This window comes from Mastigoproctus giganteus, chromosome 8 (assembly GCF_048544385.1).
Source record: "Mastigoproctus giganteus isolate SK-2022 chromosome 8, ASM4854438v1, whole genome shotgun sequence".
Classification (NCBI taxonomy): domain Eukaryota; kingdom Metazoa; phylum Arthropoda; class Arachnida; order Uropygi; family Thelyphonidae; genus Mastigoproctus; species Mastigoproctus giganteus.
The window spans coordinates 20,041,315-20,063,695 of NC_143582.1; the positions used below are offsets into that span (position 1 = coordinate 20,041,315).

General features: G+C 35.1%; 1 protein-coding gene across 2 annotated transcripts in view; it reads right to left on the reverse strand.

Moving 5' to 3' along the window:
- Kap-alpha1 (karyopherin alpha1) overlaps nt 1–22,381 on the reverse strand; it is a 188,621-nt gene that overhangs the window by 69,053 nt on the left and 97,187 nt on the right. For both annotated transcript variants that reach the window (XM_090379147.1, XM_090379146.1), the window contains exons 4-5: nt 21,084–21,180; nt 16,387–16,478 (exon numbers count right to left, since the gene is read on the reverse strand). In XM_090379147.1, coding sequence (XP_090235273.1) covers nt 16,387–16,478; nt 21,084–21,180 — 189 coding nt within the window. The remainder of the gene's footprint in view (nt 1–16,386; nt 16,479–21,083; nt 21,181–22,381) is intronic.

The following is a 22,381-nucleotide window of genomic DNA, read 5'->3' on the forward strand; positions in this document are numbered from 1 at the left end:
TCTAATAATGCCTCAAAATTAATTTTCACCATTATATGAAAATTAGTCTTAAAACCCATCATAAACACTACATCACTTTACATACATATTGTTGTCCATGTAGGCAGGCATAAGCAACCTCTCAAGGAATAATGAATTGCACTGCACCGAGCTGTAAATGGATTCAGTGAGTACTGGGAATGTACTGATTCTTTGATAAATATATCTTCTGTAGAGAATAACTTACTAGACACATAATGCTTGAAATCCGTTTAAATTACGTGTGAGAAATGCTCATACACCAATTAAATCTGTAACATTGAACTCATTCCTTGCTACAACAGTAAAGTAACTGACTTGTAAATCAGTATAAGAGGTAGTAAGACACTTTTATACATACAAGATATTTAATGACTATTACATTTATATCATGGAAAAGGACCACCAAAAGAAACTGGTGATTGTGCCAGAAAATGTTTTCAGGCATTCATTGTATGCAGAGGAGCTTAATTTAATTTTTATTTACTTAGTTTTTATTTTCATTTTATTTTATTTTTTGGCTGGTGCAGCAAAAGCCCATGGCTTCTTTGCACTACATGGCTAATACTAATAATAAACTTAAATAATATCACACATGTCAATTTTTTAATTAGAAACTGGAACTTTAAAGTTGACCACCCTTGGTCATGATGCACCCATTCACAAGACATGTCAAATGTGTGTGTTTTCATGGAATATGTAGTAGTAATGGAAGCATGTGATGCAAGAAAGCAAGCACATGAGCTTATAAAGCATCAGCCAAAAAAAAAACACAACACAATTTCACACAACTGTTCCTTCTAAAAGTTTGTCCAGTTCCTCTTTGAATTTATTTAAGCTATCAACTTCCACAATGACAGATGGAAGTTTGTTCCAGCAATTAACCACCCGTTAGCTAAAGGCAAATTTCAGCACATCTATTCTATGACTGTCTTTCGTCAATTTGAATTTATGCCCCCTCAGGTTCATAATCTCAGCAAGTGGAAGAATCCCATCAGAATTCAGCATGCTCAATCCATTCAAGGCTTTATACACATCACAGGTGCCTGGTTTCCAGCCACTGCAATTTGCAAAACTTAAGCCTTTCTTGGTAAGAGGACCCCTTCGTTCCCCTCACCAATCTTGTTGCCCTTCTCTGTACACACTCAAGCAATTCTACATCCTTCCTAAAATGAGGCCTTCAGACCTACACAGTACTCAAGGTGTGGCCTGACCATTACCTTATACAAAGGGATAATCACCCCTGCTAGCAAAATTCCTGTATATCATTGACAAAACCCCATGCACTGCTCCGGCAACCTGTCTGCATTGCTCAGAAAACTTCATATCTGACTGCACAATTACTCCCAGGTCTTTTTCATTTTCTACCACTCTAAATATAGTACCACAAAGTTGGTACATTCCTCTGGGGTTACTTCTACACATATGCAGTACTTTGCATTTGTCAATGTTAAACTTTAATTGCCACATCTCAGCCCATCTGCAAACTGCAACACTAAGCCTGATATATTTTGTACATTTATCAATATCATTGATAAATATACAAAACAGCAGTGGGCACAACACCAAACCCTGTGGGAGTCCACTACAGTAGAATTTCATTAATACAAAGTTCAAGGGACCTAAAATTTCACGTTTTGTAATAACAAGGTTTGTAGTAACGAGGGCCCCTAAAAGTGTCAAAATTTTACCTTATTAATAATAAATAAAAAATAAATTAATTTAAATTAATAAAATAAAAAATAATAAAAACAAGTCTTGTCTAACAATACAGTAGGATTAACACAATTTTTTAAAGATTTTATTTTATTTGTAAGATAAACTAAGATAAAAGCAATTAACAGAAATGAAAATATTGTACAGTATATATTTTGATATATACAATATTTTAGTATCACAGTAAAAGAATTAAGCTTAATATAAAAGGAGACATACAATTCATTAACTTTTTAATAAATTAATCTAATTTAAAGAAAGAATCCAATGTTGTTTACAGTTTTTGTCCTATATAATAATAAGATTATTAACATAAATTTTATACACTAGTGATTCCTTATACAGAAAGCCAGAGGAATCTTACAATTAGTTGTTTATACAAGTGATTTTGATTTATAAAAAAAAATAATAAATAAATAAAATAATAATAATAACTAAATAATAATTAATAGATCAAAGCAAAGATAACAGTCAAAATGTAAAAATGAATGAAGTAGTAATTACAGCAAAAAAGGACTACAAGTTGAGCTGAACATGAAATTACATTGGCTAACTGAGATCGGCATTTACATAAATGTCCTTTACAAACAGCAAGATGGGACAAGATGCCATCTCGATATGCCTTGTCTATCGTTCACAGGTCGATGTTCAGCGAGTTGAGTGTCCAGAGTCACATTAGGGAAGTGTCTTTTGAAATTCTGTAACCGCTGGAGCCTTGAGCATAAGGAGAGAGTACTACGGAGATGTCTGCCTGGCAAACGCCAACCAACCGTGTTCCAGATGTTGATGCGATCCTGCTTAGCTGAGCACAGATGAAGGAATGACTTTATTTTTAGCACATTGGCTCTGTGGACTATGGGCGTATATTGCAGGTTGCAGCAGAGAGTAGATTTAGATGTTGTGTAGATCTGGTGCGACCACAATTTGGCCCACTTCAGCACCCAGAATTCGAGGCTCCATAGTTTCCTAAGGCTTGTGCTTGGTGCCGCTGACCAAACTTCCACGGCATAGGAGAGTACACTACAGAAGTAAGTTGCGAGGTACTTCTTGATTATTTTCTTATTGTGCGTTTTGCACAGATCAATTTTAATTCCCCAGAACACTCTCAGGGCTTTGGAATACTGAGCTTACTAAGCTTAACTAACTAATATGTACATACTAACTAATTGACATATCTGTTCACTGACATTTGTGGGTGAGGGTTAAAATTTAAAACAGTAAAAAGATAAGCAATCAATAACAAAGAACAGAGCACACACAAATTTGAAGTAACACGATAAGCACAAGTGAGAACGGAGTAGAAGTGTAAACACATTTCACCATAATTCCAGCTTTCGGTATTATTGCAAATTCAATAAGATAGTTTACTATCCGTTTATGATAGATTGCACTAACAGAAAAGCCCAATAAACAGGTGATTGCTGTTTTTGTTTTATGGTTGTGACCTCCAGAAATCCGACCGAACCACCTGGTATGGTCGGAGACAATCGTAGTGTAATCTCCAGTGCTGCGGTCTCCTGCCCCGATTAAACGGCATGTTGTCCCAATTAAGCGAAGTAAACCCTGGCTGCTAATAGATTTCTAATACAGTGCTATGCATTTTGCCATCTAGTTTTATGTTAAACCTTACACTATCTAGTTTGGGATATATGTTGTATTGTATATACAACGTATATCCCAAACTAGATAGTGTAACTACCCAACAATAAAGTCAATCGATCCTTTGCCGCTTTGCATGTATAACAATGGCGGCAAGTTATGAACGGTAAATCTACAGACACTAAGTATTAATTAACTTTCAAAATCGCTATCTAAATATAAAATAAACCAAGGAGCTTGACTAGGTCTATAAGCTACTTATAGAAAATAATTTAATATAACAATTAAGTCAATAAAATGGCTAAATATAATCAAAAACTTAGCGTTTGGCGGAGTTACAAAATCTTGTCCAACTGTTTAATACAAACAAACTTTAAATTAATAAAAAGGCACAAGTTCCAAAAAAGACATCAGCTCAGATAAAATGGAACAAAAAAAAAATTAAAAAAAAATAAAATAATAATAAAAAAAATAGATTACAGATGACCCCTGCTTAATGCTGATAATTCGTACTGGAAAAACAGAGCGCTAAGCGAGCACTGTTCCCATAAGGTAACATGTATATTTGTGAGCTGCGGTCAGTGCCATAGGATATTTCCTAATCAGTAATAAACGGTTGTGAAAATATGCACAATGTCGGTCAAAATATTTAATATTCAAATATTTGTACTATAAAATATTCTGCATTACATATGTATATAATTATGTGGTAACTACTTACGTATCAAAATTAAACTTAAAATTCCAATTAAAATCATGGATTTAATTGATCTAAATTGATTTAATTTAATTGATGAATTTAATTAAGAAAAATGTGTCGATTTTGGGTTGTACTTTGGCCCTCTTCCTGGTAAACTAAAAGGGGGTTTTGATTTTAAATCCCCCGCAGTGTAACCACCCAACAATAGTCAACCGATTCTTTGCCGTTTTGCATGTTTTTTTCTTCTTTAAATGTGAAACTTCTTTTAGGCATTCATTTCCAAAAAAGTCCTGCTTCATCTATGTTAAAAACTTATTGAGAAGTATAACTCATAATACCCCTCTTCAATAATTTTAAAAAGTTCTTTTTTGAAAGTTTCGGCTCCTTGATCTGGATTTGCACCTTTTCTCTGGATTTCAAATCTATTCAACCAGCCCTTACTAGTTTGAAATGGTTTGATATATTTTTTTTTAGGTGAGTTTTCTTCAGATCATCATAGCTAATCTCTCTCTCTCTCTCTCTTTCTTGTAATATTTAACTTAACTGAATTCTGCACTGGATATTATCTTCAATAAAATTAGTTAAAGTCTCTCCATTTCAATCCTAATAGCCACCCTAGCCCTAGTTGCTTGCAGTGTAACAGCTGTCTTTCCCACTGCTAAAATTAATTCTTTATTTTTTATAACCGTTCTTACAGTTAAACTTGCCAGTCCTAAATTATGCCACACATCTGCTTGTCATTGACCGGAATTGATTCACTTCAAAACGTCTAATTTAATTTGAAAATTAAGTCTTTTTCTCACATTTATAGTCTTCGTGCTGGGTCCAGACATTGCTGCTTTTTCATTCTTACTCGCCTTTATTAACTCTTCGAAAATGTAACTGCATTGGTTGCATTAATTATGATTCAATGTTCGAGTTAACTGTCCATTACGCATGACGTCTAATACTGTACCGAGTGATGACTATTGTTGTTGTTATTATTTTGGTTTTTAGCAGCATTAGCAACTAAGGCCATATTGCTCCGGGGATATGCGGTGGTCATTCCACGACTTTTCCGCATTCTCCGTATTTGGTGGTCACGGGCTCGAACCCCGGTCCAATCAAGAAGCGTGTGCTATGCACTGCTGCACCTGCCCAAGGAAGCACCTGAGTGATGACCAGACTTCGAATAAATGCATATAACGCAAATATTACAAGCAATATACCTGATCATTTTTTAAAATGTTGATGTCGGACTACGTAACAAGTCACTGTACTGCAATTAAAAGTGTGCAAGAAAATTTCTCAAGTGGGCGTGGGAAACGTTTTAATGCTGTTTTGCTATTCATTTTCAAGCTATCGACTCCATCGAATGAAACAATTTCGTTAAATATGCCAAAAATGCAATCTGTAAAAGAGAGTTTTATAGTGATTTGTGACAGCGTTATAGTCAGATAAGGGTTATAATATAAGAACAGCGTTAGCATTAGCATTAGTAGAGACATTTGATGCAAGAAAGCAAGCTTTTGCAGCATCAGCAAAAAAAAAAAAAAAAAACCAATTCCACTTCACCTCTCTGTTCGCTCAAAATACCTGTCCAGCCGAGCCTTAAACTTATTTAGGCTATCAATTTCCACGACAAGAGAAGGAAGTCTGTTCCACCAACCAACCACCCACTGGCTAAAGGCAAATTTCCGCACATCTATCCTATATCTGTCTTTCCTCAATTTGAATTTATGCCCTCTCAGGTGATTATTCTGAGCGAGAGGAAGAATCCCATCAGCACTGAGCGTGCTCAAACCATTCAAGGCTTTATACACCTCTATCAGATCACCTCGCTGGTGCCCAGCGAGGTGATCTGATAGATCTGTAATTTGCAAAACTTAAGCCTTTCTTCGTAAGAGCACCCCTTTGTTCCATTCACTAATCTTGTTGCCCTTCTCTGTACTCGTTCCAGCAGCTCTACATCCTTCTTGAAATGAGGTCTACAGACCTGTATACAGTACTCGAGGTGTGGCCTGACCATTGCCTTATACAAGGGAATAATTACCTCCTTATCCCGGCTAAAAAAATTCCTATATATCATTGACAATACACCATGAGCTACTCTTGCAGCCCGTCTGCACTGCTCAGCGAACTTCATATCTGCCTGCACAACCACCCCCAGGTCCCTTTCATTCTCTACCACTGTCAGTGTAGTACCACAGAGTTGATACGTTGCTCTGGGGTTGCTGTTTCTCATGTGTAGTATTTTACATTTGTCAATGTTAAACTTCATTTGCCACCTCTCAGCCCATCTGCTCAACCTTTCCAGATCCTGTTGCAGCAGCATAGTGTCAGTAGTGTCCTTGACAACCCTGCCTACCTTTGTATCGTCTGCAAACTTCGACATTAAGCTTGATATACAATCATCAATATCATTTATGAATACAGAAAACAATAATGCACCCAACACTGAGCCCTGAGGGACTCCACTAATAACATTAGTCCATGACGAGCAGTGTTTGATTACCACTCTCTGTCTTCTCCCCCTCAGCCACCCCTTTATCCACAGCAGCAATTTGTCTCCAATGTCACACTGCTCCAATTTGTGCAGCAGTCTTCCATGTGCAACAGTATCAAAAGCCTTTCTAAGATCCAAGTATATAATATCAAAGTTATTCCCTGCATCCAGTTCCTTTGTGACTGCATCACAGTATCCAATCAAATTGGTCAGGCCAGACTTCCCCTTAACAAAACCATGCTGTGTCCGAGCTATAACTGAAGTCTTGTCTAAATGATCCTGCAGTGCTTCTTTAATTAGTGCCTCCATTAATTTTCCAGGAACAGAAGTTAAACTCACAGGTCTACAATTACTTGTGTCAGCCTTTGATCCTCCTTTGTCAATTGGGGTCACATTTGCACATCTCCAGTCTGTGGGTACCTCCCCTGAGTCCAAGGAAGCTCTCATAATTATGGCTAAGGGTTTGCTTACTTCCTTTGCTGCCTCCTTTAATATAACTGGATAGATCCCATCCACCCCAGGTGCCTTTCTTGTGTTTATCTTCAACAATTTCTCCTCCACTTTACTCTCAGTTATTGCAAGATTCTCTAGCTTACTGCTAGAGTTGAATACACCTCTGGCTTTCCCCTCGCTAAATAACTCCTCATGTGTGAATGTCGATGCAAAATATTCATTTAGTTTGTTAGCTACCTGAGCAGAATCATTAACAGTTGACCCATCGATATCAAGTGGACCAATCTGATTCATCCCCTTCCTTCCTTCTAGAGTTTACATAAGTAAAGAACTCTTTGCTGTTTTTCTTTGCATCCCTTGCCAAAGATTTCTCGTAATCTGCCTTCGCCTGCCTAACCTCCTTTGTAACTTGGTTACAGATCAACTTGTATCTATCATAGGCTTCTGTGTCATGTGTTAACTTGTATGTATCCCATGCATGTTTCTTCTCTGCCATATGCCTCATCAGTTCATCTGACATCCATTTAGGCCTAAACCTTGAACAATATTTCTTAGTTGGTATGTAAAGCCTAGTAGCTTCCAAGATAAGTTCTTTGAATGCTTCCCATTTTGCGTTTGCTGTTGGTAACATCATCAGTTGGTCCCACTGTATAGAATTTAAATACTGTCTCAGTCCATTGCAGTCGCCTTTACGAAAGCAATAACCCTTCCCTTTACCCCTAATGGTAGTTACCTCTTTGAGTAAATCCCACTTCAGCACACTGTGATCACTGCCACCTAGTGGTCCATTTATCTGCAGATTCTTAATGCATGAAGAATCACTGCTGATGATCAAATCAAGAGTATTCCTCCCTCTAGTTGCCTCCCGAACATGCTGATGTAGAAAACAATCATCCAATAAATCCACAAAAGCCTTGCTAGTGAGTGAGTGACCAGCCCCCAAATTCCAGTCAATATCTGGGAAATTAAAATCTACCATTATAAGACTCTCTGATTTACTGGCCCACTATTTCCCTGTACAGTTTCTTATTATACTCATCAGAGTCATTAGGCGTATTACACATTCCTACTCTCAATTTTGATCTCCCAATGCTTATGTCACACCAAACTGACTCGACACTGCACTGTCCAGCGATGTCAACTGGCTTCACTTCCTTGGATTTTATGTATTTCTTAACTAATAGCATAACCCCTCCTCCCTTCCTATCCAGTCTATCCTTTCTGTAGATGTTGTACTCCCCAAATTCCAGTTCTGCATTCCTTATATCTGTGTTACGCCACGTCTCTGATATCCCAACAATATCTGCCTTTGATGTTTTGAGCAATACCTCAAATTCATCAAATTTATTTACTAACTCCTAGCATTGGTATACGCAAGTATACATGCACCTATTTCTATTCTTAGCTACCTTAACACAACCCATGTGTTTACTTGTACCACAATGACTCCCGGCAGTCTCTGAAATATCCTGCATCTTGTTTTTCAGGCTTCTGCTCAGTGCAAGAATCTCTTCCACCTCTGCCAGTGGCTACTGTTAATCTATTCGTCTTTGTCTCCCCCAAGCTAGCAGTTTTCCAACCCACCTAACACTGCCTCGATAGCATCAACGTTATAGCGAATCAGCGTAAAGCAAACCGTGTTATAACGAGGGCCTGCTGTACTACTGTAGCAAAAGATTCTTTTAACTGGTGTAACAATTGCAACTGACTTTAATCCCATGGAGAGCGAGGGTGTGTATGTAAACAACTTAGAAAAACTGTTTTTATTCTTTTGTTAATTTAACATGGTTTTTCAGAATGCACTTATGTTGTAGCTACTATAAACTGGTTTTGTTTGCACAAAAATAATCGGACAGCTGTGCTAAGATTTGTATTAAATGTACAAAATAACAATATTTATTTCTGGGGGGGGGGGAGAAAAACTCTGTAATATATATTAACCGAATTTTGTAATAAATGAATATATTTACATAGAAAAGCCTATCCTTTTGCAGGGGAATGGTATATACTTCATATAAACGAGTACTTTGTATAAATCGAGTTTGTATTAACGAGATTTTACTGTAATAACAATAGTCCAGAAAGAGCAGCATCCATTGATCACCTCTCTGCCTTCTCCCACTCAACCACCCTTTTATTCATTGTAGCAACTTACCCTTAATACCATACTGCTCCAAATTTGTACAGTAATCTTCCATGTGCAACAGTGTCAAAAGCTTTCCTGAAATCTAAGTATATGATATCAAAATTATTTTTTGCATCTAGTTCCTTTGTAACCACATTATAGTATCCAATCAAATTTGTCAGACAAGACCTTCTCTTAACAAACCCATGCTGTGTCTGAATTATTGCTGCAGTCTTGTCTAGATGATCCTGCAATGCATCTTTAACCAGTGACTCAATTATTTTACCTGGAACAGAAGTTAAACTAACTGATCTGTAATGTATATTGTGCAGACTGAAAACTCTGGAATAACTGAGATCAGCTAACCAGAGCTAAGTGGACTTAAGACAAGAATATAGGTAGCAAAGTCAACAAAGCTATACATGCAAATGTAATTGTTTCAGATAATGTCAATAATAATGGATGGACAAAAAAAAAAAAAAAAAAAAAATGTAAGGCAAAACCTGTAAATAAATCAACAGAATATCCACAATATCTCCAACTGATCTGCTATCCAAATATCCACTTCAAAATTGTGTCGTTGGGATTTAGCTAAAGAAAAATACCATTTCATATACAGAATTACAACAATTTAACAAGAAATACAATATATGCTTCACTACAGATATTTGCACTACTGAAGAGTGCCCTTGCACTACTATTTGTAGAGGCACTTGCACGTGTATTTCCCCTCTGTAGCCAGGTGGGAAGGAGCAGCAGTGCGTAGCACACGCTTCTTGATTAGACCGGGGTTCGAGCCCGTCACCACCAAATACGGAGGATGCGGAAAGGTCATGGAATGACCACCACATATTCTCGGAGCAATATGGCCTTAATTGCTAATGCTCCTAAAAACCAAAACAACAACAACAGCACATGTATTTCTACATTATACAACCTTATTTCCTTATCTCCTCACGTCTCCAATGTCAACAGGCAAACTGATGGCTTAGGGACTGTGTATATAGACATTGTACATAATTTATACTTTGGAGGTATTGAATTTGAAAGAAATATTTTGGTTTCCAAGCCTTGTCACAGACATTCTTCCAGGTTTGACAGGCTACAGCTTGCTACCTGTAAGTCTAAAACGCTGATGTAAATTTGGTAGAGTCCAGTCATTCTGTATACTGCCCCTCCCCAACACCATGTGCAAGGCATTAAGTAATGGCAATACTACAGTGGCAGATGACTCTCATCAACCAGTGCAATACAACCACTTTGCTTATCAAATGCTTGAAGTGATGAACCCATGTTTCGTCTCAAGAGCAACCCCATTTCATGTAGTATGAGTCATGTCTTTTTGAGGTTATGACAGGCATTAAGGCAAGATCCAATATTACTTGCATTTTGAGGGTACAGCTTTAAAGCCATGCTCACAGGCTGCTCACTAGACAGTCTACCAAACTGAACCTGTTTGTAACTCTCTAGGAGACATTCAGATCAGATAGTGTATAATCTTGCTGCCTCCACTCTGGCAGCTAGTGATTGGAGAGAGTGAGTACTGTGCATGGGGAAGGGGGGGGGGGCATTGTTGAGGACATGATATATATCAAAGGGTCAGGTTGTATTCTTGCTGTGTGTACACCATATTCAAAATTTTAATTAATTCATGCAACATATCTCTCCTCTCCACTTTTATTTTATCTACTGAATGCATCATAAACAAAACTTACCTGTGAAAATATCTCAACATCCCAAAAATTTCCTCATTTGTTTCACAAATATATATAATCTCGGTTCCAATCTCAATGGTGCCCATTTCCACCTAGAATCTCCTGAGCCTCACTTACTTTTTCTAAAAAACAGTCTCAATTATCAGTTGCCTCAACCACTACTCATTTCCGTTTCCTTTCACTTCAAAAGTGGTACTTGTGCAGATGTTGGTTTTGATATTCCTTGTCAGAGACTACCTAATTTGGAATGACCTCTTTTTGATTTCCTCTGTCTTAAAAGTCCTCTATCCTATTCTGCCAAATTTATCTGTTGCCTCTATTGTTCTTCTGACTCTAGTAACCACTCAAAATTCAACTTCACCTTCAAAAATTCGGGTTTCAAAGAAACCCAAATTTCTCCAGTAACTTCCCTTAACAGTAAGAATGGCATTAACAACATTAATCGCATACTTATTCCAATTCACAGTTTTGCTGATGATAGAACACAACATTCCAGTTTAAGAAACCTTGCCCAGCAAAAACAGCAACTCCTTGAATATCCACTATCAATTCCTTAAAAAGTTGATTTCTACATAATTCCCCAATGGGGCAAAAAAAATTTAGTTAATTTCAATTCTTTCCAAACTAACACCTGTGTTTTTCTCACAATTCCCATCTTCAGTGGCATTCAGATTCCAAGTCACAAACACATCTCTGTTAGGGATTATCCTGACTTCTAACAGAGATGTGTGTGTTTAGGAATCTGAGTGTCATTGAAGATGAGAATTGTGAGAAATAACACCTGAGTAAGTTTGGGAAGGATTGACAAGCATAGAGTTCACAAGCATAAGCACATTTAAATACCAAGGCATAAACATATTACAAATATTGCCTCAAAAAAAAAAACCTGGGTTTTATTTTTTGCCTTAGCATTTTTTTTTCACAAAAAACTATTCACTCTTTAAAATCTCAAATTCAGATGAATTTGAGGTTTTTAAATGTGTTGGAAATAAAGATGCTCTTGATGCACAGTGCTTCGTATGTTCCATCTAGGGTGGTGCCCCTAAAACCTCTCTCAACTCTGACTCCACTCAAAAGAAGAGTCAGGTTAATTAATGAGTCACCTCTTATCATTTCTCTCCATTCTGCTTCATAGATGTTCAATTTCTGCTTTTCTATAGATGCTTCCATGGGCAGTGTTCTGAACTGATATCTGTAATTCCTCCCCCCCTCCCACTCTCCTCCAAACCAGTGTAAATATATATGTGCTACAAGTAGTCGGCATCCATTCACAGAACCAACTTTTCCTCTTCCCCATTTGTCCCTTTTACCTCTGCTTTCTGGAATAACTTTCCTTCAAATGTATTTCACAAAAATTACAATCTACAGAAATTCAAGTCCATTATCAAGTAGTTTTTTTTTTGTCTTCTCAGCCTTCAACTAAGTATTATACACAGTGCGCCAATTAAATAACGAGACTGCGTGAGATTTGTGTTTAGTATTACTGTAAAAGGCCAAAATAGTACATTATTAGATCCACTAGAGTGTGCTCTTTCCAACGAGTGCAAGCTGAAACTTGTCCGGTCAGCAGTTCGTGATTTATGACGGAAAAAGTAATAGCAGTTTTGTGAATTTCGTCAGAAAATTGAAAATGGAGCAAAGAGCAGTCATCAAATTTTATTGTAAACTGGGAAAAAGTTCTACAAAAACTTTTGATGATTTAAAAAAAGTTTATGCTGGTGAATGTTTGTCTCAACCAAGAGTGTTTGAATGGTTTCTTGTTTTCGAAAAGGAGGCGAGTCATTAGAGCAGAGATTCCCAAACTTTTTTAGTCATGGAACACTTCTCATCTCACAATATTATGGAACACTTACGAAACACAAGTTTAGTGGGAGCCAAAGAACTGTTTGCTAATATTTCATTACATACGAAGCACTGTGCATCGAGAGCATCTTTATTTCCAACGCATGTAAAGCCGAAATTCAAATAACTGTCATCATACTTTCGTTTTGGTCTTTTATTAGTTGGTTCATATTTTTTCACATTGGATTTTGGGGGAACAAAAGGCTGCGATTATTCAATTACTCATCCTCACCTTGAAGTGTGACAATATTGTGTTCGTTTTCATCAACCACAGCTGCAATACTACTTGTCGTTTAAATTTCCTTTTTTCGACCACAAATCCATGGTCATTTATTTTAATAATAAAATTTCGAAATACTGATAATTATCAAAAAGAAATTAATACAAGGAAATGAGTTTAATTATGATATCGGTTCACTTCTTCCTCTCCAAGTCATGTACTCCAGGATAAATCATATACAAATGCATATTAGATCACTACATTGCTACTTTTTCTTGGATGTCATTACTTCTCTGCATATTTCGATGCAAAGCCCTCCAAAATAAAGTGGTCCACAGTCTATTTGATTATTAGTCTATGCCAGCATATTAAAAACCGAAAAATATAATGTTAAAAATTATCATGATACAAAAGTGGTGTGCACTACAAATATGCAAAATTTATTTATTTTTTTAATTATTAATTACGATTTTTCACGGAACAGAATTTGGGAAATGCTGCATTAGAAAATGATCAACGAAAAGAGGATGAAAAAAAAAAAAAAAAAAAAAAAAAATCAGACAATTCACCCGCACATTCTAATATCAACATCAAGCAATTTTTGGCAAAAAAATAGACTCTAGTCATCAACCCCCCCCATTTTTCTCTGGATTTGGCTCCTGCAGATTACTTTTTGTTCCCCAAAATCAAAACACCCATCAAAGGAATGCGATACAGGAAGACAGAGAACATCCAGGCTGCAGTGACTGACCAGCTGAAAGTGATACCAGAAGAAGAGTTCCAGGAGTGTTTTCAAAACTAGTGTAAAAGATGTAAACTGTGTGTACACATCGGAGGTGATTACTTCAAAACTATATACCCCTACTTTGCCGTTAGTGTTATTCTTTTTTTTTTTTTTTGTAATAGCGTCAGTCTCATTATTTAATTGGCACACTGTGTAGGTATTCTAGCACCTTTTGTGTTTAGAATATTCATTAAAAAACACGCACAACGTACGAAAGAACACAATGCTCGCCTAGATGACTTGAGCTTTTGAAGTTCAGCAATAAAATTCCAATAATATAAAACAGGTTAAAATTTTTATACCAAGTAGAGATAATTCTTCCACCAGCACTCCCAACATGAGAGCTCTGGAGGATGAATCTCTACTATTAGGGACCATGAGGCCTCAGAGGAACAAAAACCCAAAAAGGGCATAGCATTTCAGTAACTCCTAAATCCTATCCTAGCACTGGATTGAGAAGCTGTGATCTAAGCTATGAAAACCAACCACAATCAAAGCAAGGTGACAAGGCTAATAAACACAGCCAGTAAGAAACATCAAATTTTGGAACAAATCCATTACATTAGAATTAAGTGTCAAAAATAAATAAATAAAAATAATACAGAAAGAATACTTAACTTGCAGATATGCAAAATAAATGTTAAATGTGCTAAAAAGGAGACTACTCAATGTGAAAAGCCTCCTATACACTCCACCACACATGAAGAACAGGTTTTAATGTATGCTGGATAACTAAAGGGGTGCCATGGATTAATGAAGAGAGTTCAAATTAGGGTTTCCAACCTCAGAAAATAATTTTTAAAAATATTATGAAAAAATACAACGATCCTTTTTTATGGACTTTTTTGTAATATTAAAATAGCTTTAAAAAGATCGAAGTCCATAAAGATTACTACCAAAAAAGCACCAAAAAAATTATATAAAATCCACATTGATACTTGGCTGTATGCATGACTCAAAGCAGTGCAAGTCCAACTAAAACATGTGGAGATGCAGCATCATGTGTGCACACACACACAGCAAGCGTGGGAAGGGTTTCAGTCGCATGTATTCCATAAAAAATAAATAAATAAATAAAAAAGGTAATGTACACAGTGTTTCTTAAATTAATTTTTTTTTAATGATTAACAGAAGTGAAATGTGAAAATCTTGTTACCAATTTAACTAATTTGATATATAAAAGTAACTGCTTTCACTTCACTGCACAATAACCCCACGACATTCACATAATGTTTTGTAATACTTTTCTCCTGTATCCTCAATAAAAACTGAAAAGAAACATGCAAATTCACAGACCTTCTGCAATTTAATAAAATAGAAAAATAGCAACGTGCACCTCAAATTGTAGTGGGCATTTCTGTACTTCGCTTATTCCTTCCCGGATTTTAATAAGGATTAAAAGTTAACACATTTCATGTTTCTGTATATAATTAATATAAAAAAAATTATAAAAAGTAAAAATTCATAATTTATATATATTTAGTAAACAGATATTTAATTATACCAATTTTAATGTAATTTAAGATGGCTATACAAATTTTCTAAAAGACCTAAATATAATTTTCTAAAAATTGTCCACTGGTAGTACTATAGTTGCTAGATGCAAATGGATGGACACACAACTGAAGGCAATAGGCGCTTTATGTGCATGTGAATGCACCTGAAAAACAGTTTGAATATTTTCAAAAATGAGATTACTCATATTTTATAGACTGTCCATAAATTTACACATGTTTACCAAACCCTGGTTCAAATTTTTTTTCCTTTTTATTTTTTAAATTATTTTTGGCAAAAAAAAAAAAAAAAAAAAAAAACACACTTCAAAGTAACCATTGAATGTAAATATTTAACTAGATTTTTATAAAATCATGATATTACTGCTAAAGTTTTAGTTACAATATTGCGAATATACATACCATCATCCAATTACAGCAATTTTATGTAAATAAATATGATTGAGAAATAATGGGACTGTTTGCAATATTACTTGTAATTTAATAAACTTTTCTGGGAGGATATTTGAGTCTGTAAGCAACTAGTGCCTTTATTTAAAAATTGTATTAACTAATATGCAAACAATATACTGACTAATATGCAAAGTACATTATGTGTTACAAACGTATAGTAGAAGGATTCAATGCAAATTCTAGCATTCCTTTGGTTTTGAGTTTACTTTTTATTTGTATCATTCACTGTGATGACGTGTCAACAAAGAAGCAGTCTTATGCACCGTTTCAATTAAAAAATGTATTCATACTTTTTGCAAATTGGAATGCTAAATTAAAGAATGACATTACAATGTGCACAATTTGTACTGCTTTTATTCCAAAAATAAAAAATGGCTCAACAGGCAACACTAAAGGTGTTTGCCTGTTAGTGCAAATTTTATCAATGCCCCTGGAAAATTAAAAAAAATATGGAAATGACAACTATTAACAAAAATTTCTCAAAGTCCTGCAATACTGATTTTAAATAATTTGCAACTTAAATTAGAAACTTCATATAATACAGGAATATTTTCATATTGGAAAATTTATACCCATAGTACTACATCTGAAAAAGAATATTATGCGATTACCTGTAAGGTACAATTATCAACTCTATGAAGAAAACAATTTTAAATATTTTGCAACTTAAATTAGAAAATTTTATATAATACAGGAATATTCTCATATTGAAAAGATTTATACTCATAGAGCTACATCTGTAAAAGAATATTATATAATTACCTGTAAGGTACAATTATCATCTCTCTGAAGAAACTCCACAAACTTGGGAACAATTCCAGTGTCTATTACTTCATCAATAGGAGGATTTGGTTCTATTGAAAATATATGTGGTTATATATAATTATAGTATATGATAAATATGAAGTATTATTATACATTATTATCTATATTATATAGACTACAGTCATTGCCAATGCAATTTAACTCTACAACCATAATAAAAAAATTCAGTATATACAGACATTGGGAAGAGAATATCTGCATGAAAATGATACATCCAAGTGAAGTTATATAGTATACAAATTAAAATCAAAATATCTATATACACAAATACAAATTAAACTCAAAATATCTATATACACAATACCAATGATTAAATTGTGAAATATCTATATATATAAAAGGTATTGCTCTATATTGCCCAATCCCAATGAGTTTTTCAATATCAACTATCAAATTGAGAAGAAAGGCAACAATATGAAAGTCCTGTTTCTGTAATAATATATACAGATATTTCAGTTTTAATTATATTAATATTTATATATTTTCATGTTCTCTCTCTCTCTCTCTCTCTCTCTCTCACTTACACACAATTCAGGATAAAATATGAAAGCAGATAGGTGAAATAGTCAATGTATAGAATGGTGAACCTATAGACAGCAGATGATAGCAAGAAAATAAGGAAAGAATAGTGAAACTTAAAAGAAGGTAAAGAACAAGTCAACATATATTGGATCGAAAATAATTTATCTAGGATGTCATAGTATTTCAAACCTTTAAACCAATGTTGAAAAAGCGTCCAATTCGGTAAGTAAAGCCTAGCAATATAGATAGTTATCTTGGGTTTATTTTGTATCAACAGCAGTGGTATGAAGGGTAGTCCCAATGCAATGCAAATGATTAACATTTGCCAGTATGGAACATAGTCCTGATGTGCTATGTAAATGATTATAAATTGCAAATGCATTAGAATTAAGCAAAGTATTTAATAGTATGCCCTGAAATTATATAATTGTATTTTGGAATGTGTGTGTTAGACCAGTGCAAGACCAAGATATGGTAATAAGCAAATTCTAAAAACATTTGTAAAGATAGCAAGCAGTCACCTGCTAAAAAAAAAAAAAAAAAAAGTAATACTCCAGCAGGCCGAAAGCCTGACAACCTCTAAATTAAGGGCCTTGGTGTAAAAATGGATAAATATAAAACAGGCTGTTTTTTTTTTTTTTAGGAGAATTAGCAACTAAGGTCATATCGCTCCAGGGATATGCATTGGTCATTCCCTGACCTTTCTGCATCCTCCGTATTTGGTGGTCACAGGCTCGAACCCCAGTCTAATCAAGAAGCATGTGCTACGCACTGCTGCTCCTGCCCACCTGGCTACGGAGGCACCCTAGAAAACAGGCAGTTAATAGTATATAAGAATAGTGCTAAGCACAGTCTGACAAAGTTCAGTACAGATTTGGCTAGTGAGTGTGGGTTTTTTTTTTTTTTTTTTCTTCCTTTTTTTTTTCTCCCTTTCCTTTCCCTTCCCCTTTTTTTCTTTCTCCCCCCCCCTTTTTTTACAAACTGTAAACTCACGTAACTTTAAACTTTCAACTCAACAATTCCCCAACACAACCTTACTGATATCATTGAAGAAAATCAGAAAAATGAGGGATCTCAATGCTAAACGCCCTACCTTGCTACTTAATGATCCACTATTTCCTTTCACTGAGTCAGCTACTTAAGAACTTTGCTAGTAATCCTATCCCACTCCAAATCATACAATAGCCTCTCATAGAGAACCAAATCAAAAGCTTCACTAAAATCTAGGTCTACAATATTAAAATTGTTTCCAGCATCTAAATACTTTGACTTCATCATAGTAACTAACCAGATTTATCATGAATTATCATGATTTATCACAAATCCATGCTGTGATCTCTGTAATAAATGATTTGTAAAACCTGGTAAGTAAACATAGAAACACCACGCTGGTTAATTTTTAAATTCACTATTTTTATTCTACCATGCAGAGTTATATACAATAAATTGAAAAACTACACTGTCTTTAAAATAAGTTCTCTTTAAATCTAGGTTCCTCTTTTAATTCTCTGTCTTAGAATCTCTCTGCCAAATTCTCTTAAATTCATCTCTCCCCCCCCACTGTTTTCCCACCTTCACTAATCACAAGCTCCTAGTGATTAGTGAAGTTGGAAATGTAGTTTCTGAACAGTGAGGTAATTTTCCTTGGTGATTTTAACATTCACAACTGCGGCTGTCTTCAGTTTTCTAGTTACACAGACCTAGATGGTCAAGATGCATAGGCTTTTGTAATTACAATGACCTCACACAACTAATTCATTTATCTAAGAGAATACCAGACAATCCTAATCACATATCTAACACACTTGATCTTTTTTTTCACCAAGAACCTTTCAAAGCACACGGTCAAAGTTAGTGATCTCTAGGCACTTCAGATCACAACTTGATGTCTTCTTCAATCTTTAATGGTATTCTCATCGTTTTGTTGTTTAGCATTACAGGAATTTCTCCTATTCTCCTTTTCCTTGGCTGAATTTACTGTTTTAAATCTTCTGATCTCAATGTTTGTTCAGATCATGTCAGTGTAATTATTCTGGTAGGGATGAAATCGTTTATTCTGTATTCCACCCTACAATCTTGTCCTATATATATAAATCTTGGTTTTCAAATAAATGTGCTAAGGTTGTTCAAGATAAGAATTTTGCATACTATAATTGGCTTGCATCTAAATTTACACATTCATTTTCTACAGAAATCTCTCAGTGTCTTGTCAATGATATACAGGAATTTTTCTAGCAAGGATAAGGAGGTGATTATCCCCTTATATAAGGCAATGGTCAGGCCACACCTTGAGTACTGTATACAGGTCTGGCGGCCTCATTTTAAGAAGGATGTAGAGCTGTTGGAACGAGTACAGAGAAGGGCAACAAGATTAGTGAACGGAATGAAGGGTTGCTCTTATGAAGAAAAGCTTAAGTTTTGGAAATTACAGTCTGGAGACTAGGCACCGGCAAGGTGATCTGATAGAGGTGTACAAAGCCTTGAATGGTTTGAGCATGCTCAATGCTGATGGGATACTGCCTCTTGCTCAGAATAATCACCTGAGAGGGCATAAATTCAAATTGAGGAAAGACAGATGTAGGATAGATGTGTGGAAATTTGCCTTTAGCCAGCGGGTGGTTGGTTGGTGGAAGACTTCCATCCTTTGTTGTGGAAGTTGATAGCCTAAATAAATTTAAGGCTGAGCTGGACAGGTACTTGGAACCAACAGAGGGGTGAAATGGGAGCGCATTTTTTTTTTTTTTTTTGGCTGATGCTGCATAAGCTTGCTTTCTTGCATCATATGCCTCTACTAATGCTAATGCTTGCAACAATAATAAAGCAGTTATTAATCAGTCCAAGCTCTATTTTGAACAGGCTAAGAGTAGTTGTCCAAACAGTAGTTGATCATTCTTCTCTCATGTGAAGGCTGCAACTTTTTACATCTATACTCCCACCACTATTAAAATTTGATGGCTCTATTGCTTCCTCAGCTAAAGAAAAGACTTACTAGCATCTTACTGGAATCCTACTTTTCTTTTAACTAGTATTGACAATCTTGGTAAACCACTTCCTATAGCCCTCTGTCAAGAGGATATCAGCAGAATTTTGAGCAGTTTTGATGCTAAGAAAGTGCCAGGTCCTGATGGTATTTCCCCACTTGATCATAAAACCATGCTCCTGAGCTTGCTTATAACCTGTGTTGCCTTTTTCATTTTCATATTCCACTGTGCTTTTGCTTCTACTCGGAAATTTACTCATATCCAGCCAGTTCCTAAAAAGAGTGACAATTCCTTCCCTTTTATCCTATTTCACTTGTCTCTACTTTTTCCAAAGTAACAGAGAAATTTAGTACTATGGAAAGAATTTCAAATGCCAACTCTTAAACTATCTCAAAATCTTCCTTCTGATCAAAGATTGCCAATATGGATCTCATCAGTGTCAATCCACAAGTGATATACTGGTTTGTGTTACTCATCTTCTTCGCTTGCACAGAATCTAAGCATTACAACTCAATTACAAAGATAATGTGTCTATGTCTCAAAGGCTATTGTAAAAAGAACTTTATTAAACCACCAAGCTATCACAGCATACTAATAAAAGTTAGACTTGGAAGGTATAATTGTTAGAGACACCCAAGTACCACGACCTTAACATTTAATTACTGTTTTATATCTGGATTATAAGGATATCTGTTGATACTTTGCTGGATGACAGTCAACAAAATAAATACAATCCTTTTGAAATTCACAAGAGCTGATGCTCCCCAGTAGAAGTATTTCTTGTAAGTGCCTGTCTTTATTTTATTCATTGTGGATGTAGTATTCTTCTTTTGGCGGGCATGAGAGCACATATCTTTGGACAGAAAATCATACATTTGCACTGATAGAGATGGTATCACTTCAAATTTTCTCCCTCTCCATTTTATGATGTTATTTTATTTTCAATGTTCAAGTATCTTGGTACTTAGCAGAATTGCACTTTGCCAAGTATAACATTTAATGCTTTTTTTCCCCTCCTTTCTTTTCAATTGTCTAAGCATTACAGCCCTTTAAATTTAGAGAAATATAATACAGCACTACTTATTTAAATTTAATACAATAGCAAATAATGAATTATTATTAAACACCTACCTCTGGAAAGAAGTTTTCTGAATTTTTGCGTGGCAATCAGCTGCTGTTCTGTATTATTTGTATAAAGATCTGCTACCATCTCTGATGTAATAACAGCCTGTAGTAATAAGAAAATATTTTGATATATGCAAGATCAAATACAAATAAGTGTTTAAGAATACTCAATGCCAACTGGCATCCTGCAGCAATATTTAATGTTATATCTGTCATATTGAAATGCTTTTTGGTTAGTTTGTCATTTTAAGCAAGCTATTTTAAATAAGTGTTGTGAGAGTAATTTCTCAATGCTGAAACACGTAAAGTTAATGAACAGAAGCCGACGAACAAAACCTTCCTCAAATTTACAAAAGGTACCTGAAGAATGATCCTAAGTGCTTTGAATGAATTTTTAATTTTTCTAAAAATCACATTTATGTAGCTAATCACTGTAACTTTAACTTTTGTTCAGTGCAAAAAAGACCCAAATTAAAAATATCTTTTCCTTGTTTTGTATATTTTCTGAAGCCATTTTATATACATATATATAAAACTGGAACAAACTTCCATCTATTATAATGGAAGCGGATAGCTTAAATAAGTTCAAGGAAGAACTAGACAAACTATTGGAGGAAATGGATAGCTGAACTGGGAATCCCCCCCCCATCTGGCTGATGCTGTATAAGCTTGCTTTCTTGTCTCATTTGCCACTATTAATACTAATACTAAGAGATCAAATGTGGGATGAAAGGCTGTAACTATATTTACATCCCTTCATCTCACAAATCACATTGTGGTAGATATATATTGTGCATAATGGATACATAATCAATAATAAATATTACTGAAGTAAATTTTTAGTAATGTAATTTGTTTTCCAAGGTAAATTCAAATCTAGGTTGAAATTAATCTTGAAAAAACTTATTTGAACACACACACACACACACACAAATGAACAGTGGTTTTCACTTTTCAAAATTATTTAAAAGTGCAGAATACAAGATGGCTGTGAAACACATCTGTAAATTAGAGTCAATATCCAAGTCAGTCATTTCACAACACAAATGAGCTGATTCTCTTTGGAAAAACCTTGCTTATAGTATTTCTTTTACTGCTTGCAATTCTTCATATCGGGGTTGGGGGGGGAGAGAGAGAGAGAGAGAGAGAGAGAGAGAGAGAGAGAGAGAGAGAGAGAAAATCAATGAAGATCTGAACCTGTTGTTTCAGTTGTAGCTAATCAATAATCCAGGAGCTTTGGAACATCATTCCATTACTTGTAAACATTTATTTAAGTTTGAAAATGTTGAAATAATGGATATATA